A 12,571-nucleotide genomic window follows, 5' to 3' on the forward strand; every position below is an offset into this window, starting at 1 on the left:
CCTCTATTTCTTCACCTTCTCACTTACTGCATTTTTCCTCCCAAGTGAGAAAAAGGGGGAAAAGTACTGTGATAGTGAACATTGAGTATCAACTTGATTGGATTGAAGGATGCAAAGTATTATTCCTGGGTGTGTCTGTGAGGGTGTTGCCAAAGGAGATCAACATTTGAGTCAGTGGACGGGGAGAGGCCTACCCATCCTCAATGGGTGGGCACCATCTAATCAGCTGCCAGCATGGCTAAAGCAGGCAGAGGAATGTGGAAGGACTAGAGTGGCTGAGTCTTCTGGCCTTCACCTTTCTCCTGTGCTGAATGTTTCCTGCCCTTGAACATCGGACTTCAAGTTCTTCAGCTTTTGGACCCTTGGACCTACACCAGTGGTTTGCCAGGGGCTCTTGGGCCTTCAGCCACAGACTGAAGGCTGCACCATAGGCTTTCATACTTTTGAGGTTTTGGGATTTGGACTGGCGTCCTTACTCCTCAGCCTGCAGATGGCCGATTGTGAGGCCTTGTCTTGTGATCGTGTGAGTCAGTACTCCTTAATAAACTCCCCTTCATATATACATCTATCCTATTAGTTCTATCCCTCTAGAGAACCCCGACTAATACAAATGCCTAAGAAAAAGAGAAGTAGTATGGGAGATTGAAACAGAATGTACAAAAGTATTCAAATAACTTTGGAAGCATATTTTACACGTTCTAGAGATGTCCGTATTAGACAAGCACTGTTCACCGTCATAGATTGTGGCCGTTTGGAAAACTGGAGCCTATTGTGGTATTTCTGAGATCTCTCTTTTCTGTTTCTTTCTGAAATAACAATTTACACTGTGGAGACAGCCTTAGTGCTGAGTCTGAAAACATATTTTAAGTGAGATCTTAGTGGGGTAAAAGAGAACAAAAATGTCAAATATGAACTCATGACCCTGCCTATGAGGTTGATCCACAGATCTTTACTTTAGGACTCCATCTTTCTCTGTACTCTAGGTTCTTATATATCCATCTGCCTACAGAACACCTTTACTTGGCTGTCCTATGACAAACACAACACTGACAAACCAAGACTCATCTCCTCTGCCTTCCAACCAACAATTGCTCCTTAATGGTACCAGTGAGAAACAAATTGCCCATCCAACGGCTTAAGTGGAAGGGAAAGTCCCACTGATGATACCTCCGCTACCCCCTATCCCTTGATCCTGTCTCCTTTGACTTCCCAAGCACTCTTGACTCTGGCCAGTTGCTGACCATTCCAAGGCCCACTTCTGTAGGCAAAATTTTCACTAACTACAATGGACCCATAAGAAATCTTCCCATCTTCTGTCTACCAATATTCCTACCCATCTTTCTTCCATTCTGTTGTCAGAGACCCTTTCTGAACTGAACAGGCCATTCTGCTGCATGAGAACTTCCTATGGCTCCCAATTCTCAATAGGTAAAGTTGAAACTCTTTAGTATTGAAAGGTTTCATCCCCATCATGCTGTTCTTCTTTGCCCACTTTTAAAGACCCAGATTAATGTTACTTCCTTAGTGAAATGGCCTCCAAAGAATTAAAATCAGCCACAGTTAAAATACCACAATGGTATTTTGTACTCTTCTCCTATTATAGTAATTATATTAAAACATGTTTTTTAAATGTCTTTAAAATGCTCTGTGCCTCTCCAGTAGAATTTATATGCTGAGGAATATATTTTAGTCAGCCTATCTCCCCACAGCCTAACAGTGTCTGCAAACAGGAGGTGCTGAATAAATGTTTGCTGAGTGAATAGATGAAGAAATCAATTTTACATGGCATCACCTAAGACAATGCAATGCTAGATGGATAATTTTATTAAAAATCTAGTATATGCAAGATGCTATGTGAGGCTCTATGGGGGTAGGAAAGGGATAGATAGCATTCCCCACTCACAAAAGCTATTATAGTCTCTATAAGAAACAGTATAGGTTATCATAGAAGAAATACTATCAGTTATAATACTTTTAATCTGAAGATATTAATGGATTGAATTACCTTAGTAGATATACTAATATTGAACTATCCTTGCATTCTTCAGTTAAGTATAATTTGGTCAGAAAGTATTTTAAAAATATGTACTGGATAGGGTTTGTAAAGTTTACTTAGGATTTTTGCAACTATGTCCATAATTGAAACTAGTCTGTAGGATTCATTCTGTGCATGCCCTCTTTGTTGTTTTAGTAGCTCCTTCCACCCCCTCCTTTAAAGAAATTATTCTTTTTTTCTCAGGAACTATTTGTCTCTTATATGTTAGCTAAAACTCACTGGTTAAATCATTTGAGTCTGATCTTATTTTTGTAAGTAAATATTAAAAATACTATTAAAAATTTAATTTCTTCATATAGTTATATTTAAATTTTCTTCTTTTGCCTTGAACCAGTGTTAACAATTTTACATTTTTAAGAAAATGGTTAGTATTGTTCACAACATTCTTGTGATTTAAAAAATCTCTGAATAACAATACTTATATCCCTCTTTGCATTCTTAATATCATTTACTTAGGAATTCTTTCTTTCTTGATTAATTTGGTAAATGTTTTGTCCATTTTATGAATATTTTCAAAGCACCAGCTTTTGGTTTAATTTATCTTCTCTCTTGAGTTTTTTTTTTGGGGGGGTCTTTCTTTTCATTAATTTCTGCTCATTTAAAAAATCTTCATTTCTGAGAGAGGTATATTTAAATCTCCCACTCTGTGAATGTGTCCAGACATTTTCAGTGACTTGCTTTATAAATTAAGCTTATCAACTTTACATCTAGAGACTTTTCTTTTGAGGAAAAATTGCAACATGTTGTCTGTATTGAAAGTTTTTTTGGTAACCTTCTAGGAACCAAAAAAGCTTTAGTCAATAATGTCTAATCTTTAATGGTTTTTTGTTTTGTTTCAGATTTTAAGAAATCCTTTCATTAGGAGCTGGGCTAAAGCTTAGTTCTAGATGAATCTATATAATTAGATTAAATGTTATACCTGGATTCTGTCATTTATTGTTTTATATATTTTGAGACAATTTTGCTAGCATATACAGTTTCAAAATTCTTTTACTACCCTTCTAAATTGCTCCTTTTATCATTACAGAATTACCCTATTATCCCTATTCATGTCATTTTTGCCTTAAGGTCTAGCTTCTCTGATGTTACCACTACAGCAGCTTTTTTTTTTTTTTTTTTTTTTGGATTAAGATTTGTCTACAATATCTTTTTCCATTCCTTTTCTTTGTTTTCACAGCCATTTTATATTTTGGGTGTGAATCTTGTAAAAACGATGCAGCTGGATTTTATTTTAAATTCTATGCAGATTATCTGTTTTCATTTTCACAAAGAGATTCCATCTATTTACATATAATGAGATTAATATGTTGACTCATTTTTATCTTACTATTTCATGATTTTCTATTCTTTAAATAGTTATACTTAAAATTGCAGGACACGCTCTTATCAAAATCTAAAGTTAATCAGCATGTCTATTATTCTCTAGCACAATACAAATTCTTAAACCATTTTAAATCTATTAGCTCATCTGGTTTTAAACCACCCAAATTTGGTCACTGTTGTAACAGTCATTTTAAGAAGCTTATTTAAATTTATTCACATGCATTATTTTGCTTAGTAGTGCCTCTGACTTTCTGTCCTTGCTGCTGCTGATCAATTTCCTTCCTACTGAGCTATTCTTTGTTAGTTATCCTTTGGTAGATACCTTCATTGGAATCTGAGGGTAGTAAATTCTCTCATCTTTGTATGAACATGTCTATTTCATTTTTATTCTTATAAAATAATTAATGAATATAGGATTGAGACTGACAATAATTTTCCCTTAATTCTCAAGTTTTAATTGCATAGTTACTAATGAAAAGTTTGTTGTTGGTTTAGTTGTCATTATTTTGTACAAATCTCTCTTTTGCCTCAAGTGGTTTCAAGAGTTCATCTTTGGTGTTCCGCATATTCATCATAAGCTGTCTTGGAGTGTGTTTAGTTTAGTTATTCCTCCTGCTTGACTTGGTGGATTTTTCTCAAGACTCATGTCTTTCCTCAATTCAGGGACAGGCTCATCACATTCTGATTAAACACGGCTTGCTTCCTGTGTGTGTTTTAAAATTTTATGTGTTTTTTTTTTTTTTTTTTTTTTTTTTTTTGAGACGGAGTCTCGCGCTGTCACCCAGGCTGGAGTGCAGTGGCCGGATCTCAGCTCACTGCAAGCTCCGCCTCCCGGGTTCATGCCATTCTCCTGCCTCAGCCTCCCGAGTAGCTGGGACTACAGGCGCCCGCCACCTCACCCGGCTAATTTTTTGTATTTTTTAGTAGAGACGGGGTTTCACCGTGTTAACCAGCATGGTCTCGATCTCCTGACCTCGTGATCCGCCCGTCTCGGCCTCCCAAAGTGCTGGGATTACAGGCTTGAGCCACCGCGCCCGGCCTATGTGTTTTCATTGTGGAATTTCTATTAGACCCATTCTATTCTTTTAATTTTTCTTCTTTGATTTTTCTATTATCTCTTATGTTCTCAGAGGTCCTAATTCTTGTTTCTCTTGTCTACTGATGCTTGCGTACAATGTCTTTTTGCATTGTGTGGCTTATAATTTTGATTTGGAGCTCATCTTTAATATTTTTATTACTTTTTCTTCCATGAGGGTATCTCATGTTATCTGGGTTATAGAAATATTCCTACAGAACTATTTTGGGTTGGCTTAGGCCTGGGCCCATGGGAGTTTCACTGATGTGGGACCAGTTTTGAGGTCAATATCTTGACTGGGAATTCCATTCCTACGCTGGTATTAAAAATTTGGACACAGGCCCAGACTATTCCCAACATCCACACATGAGACTAACTGGGGTTTCAATGTCTTCATTTTTTATGAAATCTTTTTTCAATCCAAGACACCTGGCAAACAATTCTTCCTCCCAGCCCCCATCCCTGGATTGGAAGAGTTCTTTTTGTCTCTTTTTCACAGAGGAAAGCAGCTCTCCTGGGGATCTGGCTTTTGTGGGACTCTCAGTTGTAGGCGGTTACTTCTCTTTTCCCAAACCCAAGCACCAGGCCCTCTTGCTGGGTCTTGAATAGCCCTTTGGGTCTTTGAATAGCCCTTCGGTGAGCCCCAACTCACCAGCCAGGGCTCAGGAACAACATCCCCTCTTTGTTTCTGCCTCTTGGGGATTTGCTGACTTTCTTTTGAGCTTGACCAGGCATTAGCAAAAATTCTTAAATGTTTATATTTTATCCAGGGTTTCCACGTGTTTTCTTTGGGCTGGGAGAGCTATAGCAGCTCATTCCACCAAGTTCCTGGAAGGCTGCAGGTATCAGCTTGTAAGTGCCAAGTGTCAAACAAGTGATAAAGAAAAGTGTTGGCGTCACGCAGAGAAGGGAGGAATCACTGCAGACAGTAATGGCTATTTGACAAGCTTCAATGATAAGGGATAAGGGTAAAGCCTGCCTCTAGCTCATCCTTTTTCAAATAAATACCCACAGCTCTTTAAAACAAGTAACTTTCCTCCTTCCCAGAGGGCAGTGACTCTGCCCTATTCTCTCTGAAACCCCATATTCACATGTGGGACAGATCACAGCGAGTACACAGTAAACATCTGTTAAAGCAACAAATAAAGTGAGCATTTTGTCCAGGACACAGCTAAAAGTTCAAATACCAGGAACACTGCCTGAGAGGTGATAAATGTCATGTTACAGTAACACCCACAGTATAAAATCGTATCCACATTGTGGATACATTCAGAATAGGTTAAGCAGAATCAGTTTTCTTTTAAAGTTCTTTAAGGTGCCTCAGAATTTAATGTAGCCAAGTTCAGTCCAGGCATGGCTGCCTTCCAAGCCATCTCTAACTGGCTAGGTTTTCTAAAAAGGATTTGCTCAAATGAGCATCCATAGTCCTTGGAAGGTGGTTTCAAGGTCAGCCCCGCCATAAAACCATTCCCTCAAGGGCTGTCTGTGCACATACCTGGCCAAGGCTGGTGTTTTGGAGTTACAATGGAATGCCTACCACTAAGGGACACACCAGCACTTCTTGGGGCCTAAGCTAAGAATCTGGGCATGTGAGTTTGCTCCGAACAAAATGGCTACAAAGTTTAAGCACAGATCCAATGGTGTAAGATTATGGTGATCCCAACGTGCCAGAATTACCGTGTAATTTCGAGCGAGGGAGACATCAGTACCATCTTGCAGATAGTGGGTTTCCGTGAAACTGCTGGCAATGAGACCTCTGTGGAAAAATAAAAACACCACAGAAAGATGAGCGCACAATCGCATTGATACATTGCTGTGAATGTCTTGGCTACAGGGTAGCAAGATTTTGACCTCCATTTTTTTTTTTTTTTTTTAAACAGATAATCCAAGGAGGCTCCCATTAGGGCCTTCCCAGTTTAGGTTCTCCAGGGAGAATTCAGAGGAGACTCAGACAACAGAGTCAGATAATGCGTCCTTGGAACAATAGCCCACACACTCAATGTGCAACCCTCCCTCTCTCCCTTCCTCCCACTTCATTCCTTCATGCACACACCTGGGTGCACACACTTGCAAATGCACACATGTGTGTACACACATATACTCTTCCATAAATAGTACAGGCAGATATCTAATTTGGGAAAACCTCCCGCCTGGAAGTCACAGGCTCCGTCAACTGGAATCAATGGTTGAGCCTCCCACTGGGAAAATCATTCTGATCCACTGCAGTGCCCCTGCTGGCTCCCCCGCAGGTGAGAGAACCGGCTGACAATATTGAAATGTCACAGAAGAGATTAGAACAGCAATGAAATGTTAAAAGCAGCGATGTATGTATGAGGTGAGGAAAAATGATTCTGCACACCCTGAAATATTGAATTTCTAAGATAAATTGAAAGGAGGAGGAAACCGCCTGTTTATTCTAACTATTAATAAAACTGTATGCAGTCTACCAGAACTTCATTAAAGATTGCAGAGCATGGGTTACTTAGGTTTTAAATTATTTTCCAGTGTCTTACATAACACGCACTATTTTATCCCACTCAACGCAACCACAGGAAGTATTTCTTGTGTAACCGCTACCAGGTGCTAGCTGCTGGGCTACAAAGACAAGTAGGAACAGCCCCACTCTTGATGACACCACGAGCTGGTAGGGTGATGGGTGACACAGAATCCAGTGTGAAGGGAGAGATCACAGAACAGAAACAGAGTCCTTCTGAGGCAGGAGAACAGGGTCTGGAGACAGGGAACATGAGGTCGATTCATGCTGACTTTCTAGAACTAAGTCAAATGGAAACACTTCAGCTATGACAGGAAATATCCTCTCCATTTACATAGGGAGTACAGCAATCAAATGACTTTGTAACTTTACCTCATCCCCTTCATTTACATAGGGTGTACACCAAGTAACCAATGGAAACCTCTAGAGGGTATTTAAACCCCAGAAAATTCTGTAACGGGGCTCTTGAGCACCTATGCTTGGGCCCCCTCACACCCTGTGGAGCGTAATTTCATTTTCAATAAATCTCTGCTTTTGTTTGCTTCATTCTTTCCTTGTTTTGTTTGTGCATTTTGTCCAATTCTTTGTTCAAAACACCAAGAACTTGGACATCTTCCAGCAGTAACACTTCCGGGTGCATGGATGAGCTGTGGGTGGAGCCTCCTGCAGGGGAAGGCTTTGCAGAGGGAGCCAACAACTACCCCGCCCTAACGATGGAGCAGGAGTCGGCCGGGCCCAGGAGTGGGTGGAAGGAGAGGGGAACTCCAGGCAGATAATGTCAAGGTCAGGATCTGAAAGGCCTGGAGTCTGGGGAGCTGCGCTGGTGGAAGACACAGAAAGGCTCTAAACAGAATCTGGGTTTTCTGTGTCTGGACAACAGGGAGTCAAGAGTTGCTTTAAATACTGAACTTTGGGGATGGTGAAGGTGCTGCCTGCCCTCTCCTGTCTTCAGAGAACACTCTTCACACCATTTGGTTCTGTGTGGGGGTTGTGGGGGTGGTTCCTCCACACCTGTTCTGGAGATGAACACGTGACCCAAGCTAAGCCCATCACAAAGCTTCCCTACAGCACGTTGAGCTGGCATGTCCGGGGAGGAGGTCTTTCTTTGTTCTCAAGGCTCTGAGGATGTGGCCACCACCTCCACCCTGGTCCCTTACTTCAAGAGAATGCTGGTCAGAGAGAACAAAGCTGTCACCCTCAGGCAGGGACAAAAGGCAGGGAGAGGGAGATGGATCTGCTGCCCCGGGGCCTGCTCCTCCTCTCCTCCTCCTCCTAAGTCCCTCTCTTCTGCCTCCGCTGGCTGGAGCTGCGTTTTGCAACCAGAGTCCTGATCAGTATGGCAGGGAAGGAAAAGAAGTGGGAATGATGCAAATGTCAGAGATGAGAAGCACTTTCGTTACACAGTCAGAGTTCCTTAGACCCCCTCCCAGTCAAGTTCAAAACTGAGAGGCAGCTCCTTGTTTTACATGGATTGCAATATATTGAGGATACGCCTGGCTTAAATCAGTTAGACCCTGATGGCAGGTCTCTGCTGCAGTCTACTTAACAGCGAGTGTTTGAGAGAGTATGCGGAAAACATAAAACACAGACGGGCCCTCACACTCACTGGCAAAGGCACGTGGGCCTCCCGAGTGCTGCCCCTCACTCCCCTCAGCAGTGCACATGTCATGCCAGAGAAAGTTGCTTTACTTGGCAGCGTTGGGCTCTCAAACCCCTGTCTTCTAAGCTCACCTCCTCTGAGCTGCCAGAGGGGCTGCCTGGGCAGGCTTATTCACAGGGCACCCCAGCCCTGCCACACGGTCAGGAGCAAAGGAGAGGAAGAGGGGAGGGAGAGCAGGCAAGGCAGTGGGAAGGTGACAGAGCCCTGAAGAGAGGAGTGTGAAGAAGGGGTGGTCCTTGGTCACAGGTAGAGAGCTCCAGGAGGGTGGAGGAGTCTGGCGACCTTGACAATGGAGCTGCAGCAGGTGAGCCCAGGTCAAGGGGACAGGCAAGGTGAACCAATCTTCCACAGCACAGTTCCAAAGGGAAGCAGAGAGGCAGGACGTGAAATCCAGAGATGGGACTTGAGGGGAATAACTGGAGGGATGGGGCGGAGAGGGGACATGGGCGAAGCTGCAGAGGAACAGGCAGAAGGATGCAGAGCACAGAGGGATACACACAACATGGGACAATGTGCAGAGCACGGGGAAATACACACAGCACGGGAGGATGCATGCAGCACGGGGGGAGGCACAGAGCATGGAGGAGGGATGCACAGAGCATGGGGGGAGGCACAGAGCATGGAGGGGGGATGCACAGAGCATGGGGGGAGACACAGAGCATGGAGGGGGGATGCACAGAGCACGGAGGAGGCACAGAGCACTGGAGGATGCACACAGCATGGAGGGGGGATGCACGGCGCATCGGGGGAGGCACAGAGCATGTGGGGATGCACAGATCATGGGGGGAGGTACAGAGCATGGAGGGGGGACGCACAGAGCATGGGAGGATGTACAGAGCATGGAGGGGGGATGCACAGAGCACAGGGGGAGGCACAGAGCATGGGGGGATGCACAGAGCATTGGGGGGATGCACAGAGCATTGGGGGGATGCACAGAGCATGGGGGGAGGCACAGAGCATGGGGGGAGGCACAGAGCATGGGGGGAGGCACAGAGCATGGAGGGGGTATACACAGGGGGGATGCACAGAGCACGGAGGATGCAGCTAAGGATGCACATAGCCTATTCTCTGTTGAGCAAGAACCCAGAGTGGCCTCAATAGTCTATAGTCTTAAAAAAGGTGCACACTTGACCAGCTTCAAGATTACAGAGAAAGGAAAGGAAGAATTTAATGTAGATTAAGTTATATTAATTATTGCTTATATTATTTACTATGTATTTTTACTTCTATTTATCACATATTTTATTAATATTTTAGCAATTCAGGTCTTAACAATGTTGAAATCTTATTTGAATGAACAAGGTATATAAATACCTAATAGTAAGGGGAGTGACGGGTGCAGACATTTGTAGAACAAAGATACATCATTCGAAGGCTTCTGACCAGGCTTAACTGAAAGCTGGTTTGGACAGATGGCCAAGGAGAACAGTCATTTTACATATGAGGAAGATGGAAAATCCATCAGGAAAGCTGGGAATTAGAGAAAACGAGCTTTCGATAGACAACTCTCAGCAACTGGAGGACAGAGTAATTTTAGGGTTAAACAGCAGTAAAATTAATTAGAAGGTTTTGAAATGTGACTCAAAATAGCAATACAAAGCCCTAAAACTACCCACTGCTCCTCATCGTCATCCAAGTATCATCGGAGCTAAGCAGAAATACCACCACCGTCATGCTTGGAGCTCTGGAGAGTTCTTAAGCCCTGTGTTATGTTTTCTCTTGTCGAAAGAGAGTGGAACAGGGGCTTCTGCTCACAGCCCTGACCATGTCCCACTGCTGCTGAGGCACTAAATGATATGCTTCTTTTCGAGTTTTTCTTATACAGTCTGGAAAAGAAATCTTGATTTATGGATAAGATGCAGTCATACCACTTGTGTATATTATATCTTCTCAAGATATTTCGAAGGCAAGAAAGGGGAAGGGGAAGGGAAAGACAGGAACAGGAGGAAAGCCGGCAAGAGTTCATGCTCAGTGTACAACAGAGTCTCGCAAAATGTAGACAGTGGATGTTACGTGCACTCACCACACAAATGGTAACTGGGAGGTAATACATTAGTTTATTAGCTAGATTCAACCATCCCCTTCAAAACAACACGGTGTGCCTAACAACAACATGCAATGATGCGTCCATTTAAATAGCTAAATACCTAAATAAACACCAACTACCCCCCTCCAAAAACAAGCCCCAAACTGATGATGGGCTTTCTGTGGAGCAGCCCCAGCGCTATGAGCTGGGAAAAGCAGGCAGCTTCCTTGGTTTCCTATGCAGGGTTTGAATGAGAGATGGAGGGAAGCAATGTGACCTGATATCCGAACGCCTTCCCAGCTGTCCCTTCCAGGAATCTGCTTCCGCAGCCAGGACTCCACGTGTCATGCGCTCCACACCCTTGGGAATGAACCCACCCTGCAGGGCTTTGTGTGCCCCTGCTGCCTGCTCTGACTTCCTCAGGTCCTGCTTGGAGATCATGCTGCCCTCCCTGCTAAAGCTCTGTAGTGTCTTCCCGCTGGCCCTGGGATGAAATCCCAACACCTCCCCATGGCCTCTGAGGTGCAACCTCATGCAGCCTACCCTCCCACCACACTCAATTTTTTCCCTCTAGCTCATGCGACTCTAGCCAACACTGGTCTCTGGTTGGTTCTAGAATATTCCAGACCCTCTCCCTCTGAGGGCCATGGCACCTGCTGTGCCCTGTGTCTGGAACATTCTTTACATGGCTTTTCATGTAGCCAGCTCCTTTTACCCTTCTGCTCTTGGTTTCAGTGTTGTCTCCCCAGAGGGTCCTTTCCTGATCTCTTATCTAAAGTGGCCCCATCACCACTATTAGCCCCCATCGCAGTCCTCCTTTGGTTTTCTGTCTGGTATTCCTATTTTGTTTACGCATCTCCTTACTTGTTTATCTCTGCCTTCAAGAATGTGAGCCACAGGAGGCCTCCTTGGTCATCACTGTGTCCCTCACTTCCAGCCCTGCAGAGAGCGTGCACCTCCTCCTGGCTGGAAGCATTAATAGCTGCTAAACACTCACACTGGGCCAGGTGCTGTGCTGAGCCCCTGATATCTCATTTAATCCATATATTATCTGGCCCATGGATACTATTTTTTTATCCCTATTTAAAAGAGGAAACCAAGACACAGCAGGGTCAAGTGACCTGCCCAAGGTCATGCCATCCACGACAGTGTCCAGGTGGTTTTGCTTTAGAACTTGTGCTCTTAACTGCTGTGTGGCACTAGCAGACCTTACAGGTTAGTCAAGCAATATTGACGGAGTGTTTGTTGCAGATGCTGTGCTAAGTGCTGAATACATATGTGTTGAGCAGATGAATACATGAATGAATAAGTGAATTTGAGAAGCATGAGGCAGGCACTGCCCCTTTTGCTTCAGGCTCTCCGCTCCTTCCTGGGTGATACACGTCCCACATCTTTCTCCAGCACCATGACTTGCCAGGGAGTGTGAATCAAACCGAGAAGGCGCTGGATGGAGGTTTTCTAAGATGTGTGTCTAATTTAAAAGGGGCCAGGAGTCAAAGGCCCCTGGAGAGAACTAAGCGGGGGTGGATGGACAATGGCAGTATTGGAAATGTGACAGCAATGGCCTTGGAGCCTGCAGATTTCCCCAAAGAGAAAATCCAATTAGATGGACTCTCTTATGTCAGCAAATGAAAACAGAAGGTGAATGCAGAATTTCATGAGAACATTCTTTTTTTCTGCTTATTAGATTAGCTGATCTAACAAGGTACTCTGTTTCTCGCAATACCAGGAAATAAAATGCATTTTAACTGTGCCAGGAGTTGATTTTGCTATTTGCCATTTGTTGTGGGATGACATGTGACACCTAAATATTCTCTCATTTAAACAATATCTAGCATGCTGCACAATGGGAATAAGATGCTCCGGGAGGCCCCACTGGTGAAGGACACAGACCCAGAGTAGTCAGGGCTCCATGACACAGACATACCCAAAGCACC

At 43.7% G+C, this 12,571-nt stretch overlaps 1 protein-coding gene across 1 annotated transcript in view; it reads right to left on the reverse strand.

Moving 5' to 3' along the window:
* The window catches only part of ADAM12 (ADAM metallopeptidase domain 12), a 375,660-nt gene that overhangs the window by 135,922 nt on the left and 227,167 nt on the right, over nucleotides 1–12,571 (reverse strand). Inside the window, exon 4 of the mRNA XM_001087980.5 lies at nucleotides 6,132–6,210. Coding sequence (XP_001087980.4) covers nucleotides 6,132–6,210 — 79 coding nt within the window. The remainder of the gene's footprint in view (nucleotides 1–6,131; nucleotides 6,211–12,571) is intronic.

Source organism: Macaca mulatta, chromosome 9 (genome assembly GCF_049350105.2).
Source record: "Macaca mulatta isolate MMU2019108-1 chromosome 9, T2T-MMU8v2.0, whole genome shotgun sequence".
Classification (NCBI taxonomy): Eukaryota; Metazoa; Chordata; class Mammalia; order Primates; family Cercopithecidae; genus Macaca; species Macaca mulatta.